The sequence below is a fragment of the Coturnix japonica genome, unplaced genomic scaffold (assembly GCF_001577835.2).
Source record: "Coturnix japonica isolate 7356 unplaced genomic scaffold, Coturnix japonica 2.1 chrUnrandom496, whole genome shotgun sequence".
Lineage (NCBI taxonomy): Eukaryota > Metazoa > Chordata > Aves > Galliformes > Phasianidae > Coturnix > Coturnix japonica.
This window is the reverse complement of record NW_015439888.1, coordinates 17,549-19,580: the sequence shown is the minus strand read 5'-3', so window position 1 is coordinate 19,580 and position 2,032 is coordinate 17,549. Positions and strand designations below refer to the sequence as shown.

Sequence of the window (2,032 nt, the reverse complement as noted above, 5' to 3'; positions counted from 1 at the left end):
CCTATGGGGTCCCTATGGGGTCCTATGGCATCTCTATGGGGTCTATGGGGTCCTATGGGGTCTCTATGGGGTCCCTATGGGTCCCTGTGGGGTCCTATGGCATCTCTATGGGGTCTATGGGGTCCTATGGGGTCCCTATGGGGTCCTATGGCATCTCTATGGAGTCTATGGGGTCCCTATGGGGTCTCTATGGGGTCTGTGGGGTCCCTATGGGTCCCTATGGGTTCCCTATGGGGTCTTTATGGGGTCCTATGGCATCTCTATGGGGTCTCTATGGGGTCCCTATGGGTCCCTATGCGTTCCTATGGGTCCCTATGCATCCCTATGGGGTCTCTATGGGGTCCTATGGCATCTCTATGGGGTCTGTGGGGTCCCTATGGGGTCTCTATGGGGTCTGTGGGGTTCCTATGGGTTCCTATGGGGTCTATGGTGTCCCTATGGGTCCCTATGGGTTCCTATGGGGTCGTGTGGCATCTCTATGGGGTCTATGGGGTCTCTATGGGGTCTATGGGGTCCTATGGGGTCCCTATGGGGTCCTATGGGGTCTCTATGGGGTCTATGGGGTCCTATGGGGTCTCTATGGGGTCCTATGGGGTCTCTATGGGGTCCCTATGGGGTCTGTGGGGTCTATGGGGTCCTAGGGGGTCCCTATGGGGTCCTATGGCATCTCTATGGGGTCTATGGGGTCCTATGGGGTCTCTATGGGGTCTGTGGGGTCCCTATGGGTTCCTATGGGGTCTATGGGGTCCCTATGCATCCCTATAGGGTCTCTATGGGGTCTATGGGGTCTCTATGGGGTCTACGGGGTCCTATGGGGTCCCTATGGGGTCCTATGGCATCTCTATGGGGTCTATGGGGTCCCTATGGGGTCCTTATGGGGTCTCTATGGGGTCCCTATGGGTTCGTATGGGGTCTCTATGGGGTCTCTATGGGGTCCCTATGGCATCTCTATGGGGTCCCTATGGGGTCGGGGGTGTTAATAGGGCCCTTATGGGGTCCGTATGGACTGAAGGTGTCTTAATAGGATCCTTATGGGGTCCTTATGGGGTAGTGGTTGTTAATAGGGCCCTTATGGGGTCCAAAGGCGACTTAATAGGGTCCTTATGGGGGCAGGGGTGTTAATAGGGTCCTTATGGGGTCTTTATAGGGCCAGGGGGTTCCCAATGGGGTCTTTATGGGGTTCAGGGTGGGTTATAGGGTCCATATAGGGTCTGTATGGGTTCAGGGGGTCTTTATAGGGCCAGGGGGGTCCCAATGGGGTCTTTATGGGGTTCAGGGTGGGTTATAGGGTCCATATAGGGTCTGTATGGGTTCAGGGGGTCTTTATGGGGTCTTATAGGGTCAGGGGGGTCCCAATGGGGTCTTTATGGGGTTCATGGTGGGTTATAGGGTCCGTATAGGGTCTGTATGGGTTCAGGGGGTCTTTATGGGGTCTTTATAGGGCCAGGGGGGTCCCAATGGGGTCTTTATGGGGTTCAGGGTGGGTTATAGGGCCCATATAGGGTCTGTAGGGAGTCTGTATGGGGTAAGGGGGCTTTTATAGGGTCTTAATGGGGCCGAATGGACTTAATGGGGTCCCTATGGGGCCTTTATGGGGCTGGGGGGGTTTATAGGGCCCTTGTGGGGTCTATATGGGGACGTTATGGGGCTCAGGGGGGTTTATAGGGTCCATATAGGGCAAATCTCCTTTATTATCCCCTTTATTGTCCCCATTATTGGGGGGGGGGGAGGTATTTGGGGTCATCTATGGGGTCTTCCATCCCCATTCCTTTATATGGGGTCGTCTATGGGGTCTTCCATCCCCATTCCTTTATATGGGGTCTTCTATGGGGTCTTCCATCCCCATTCCTTTATATGGGGGGATATTGGGGTCGTCTATGGGGTCTTCCATCCCCATTCCTTTATATGGGGCCATTTGGGGTTGTCTATGGGGTCTTAGCAGAGCTGGACACAGCCTCCATGCCCACGACATGCTATGGGGTGGGATATAGGGGATTATTGGGGTTATGGGGTGGGATATAGGGGATTATTG

At 54.7% G+C, this 2,032-nt stretch overlaps 1 protein-coding gene across 2 annotated transcripts in view; it reads right to left on the bottom strand.

Annotated features, from left to right (window-relative positions):
* Positions 1–1,673: 1,673 nt before the first annotated feature.
* Positions 1,674–2,032, bottom strand: part of ASPDH (aspartate dehydrogenase domain containing) — a 17,556-nt gene continuing 17,197 nt past the window's right edge. For both annotated transcript variants that reach the window (XM_015850605.1, XM_015850606.1), the window contains one exon: positions 1,674–1,973. In XM_015850605.1, the coding sequence (XP_015706091.1) occupies positions 1,936–1,973 (38 nt within the window). In that variant the 3' untranslated portion in view covers positions 1,674–1,935. The remainder of the gene's footprint in view (positions 1,974–2,032) is intronic.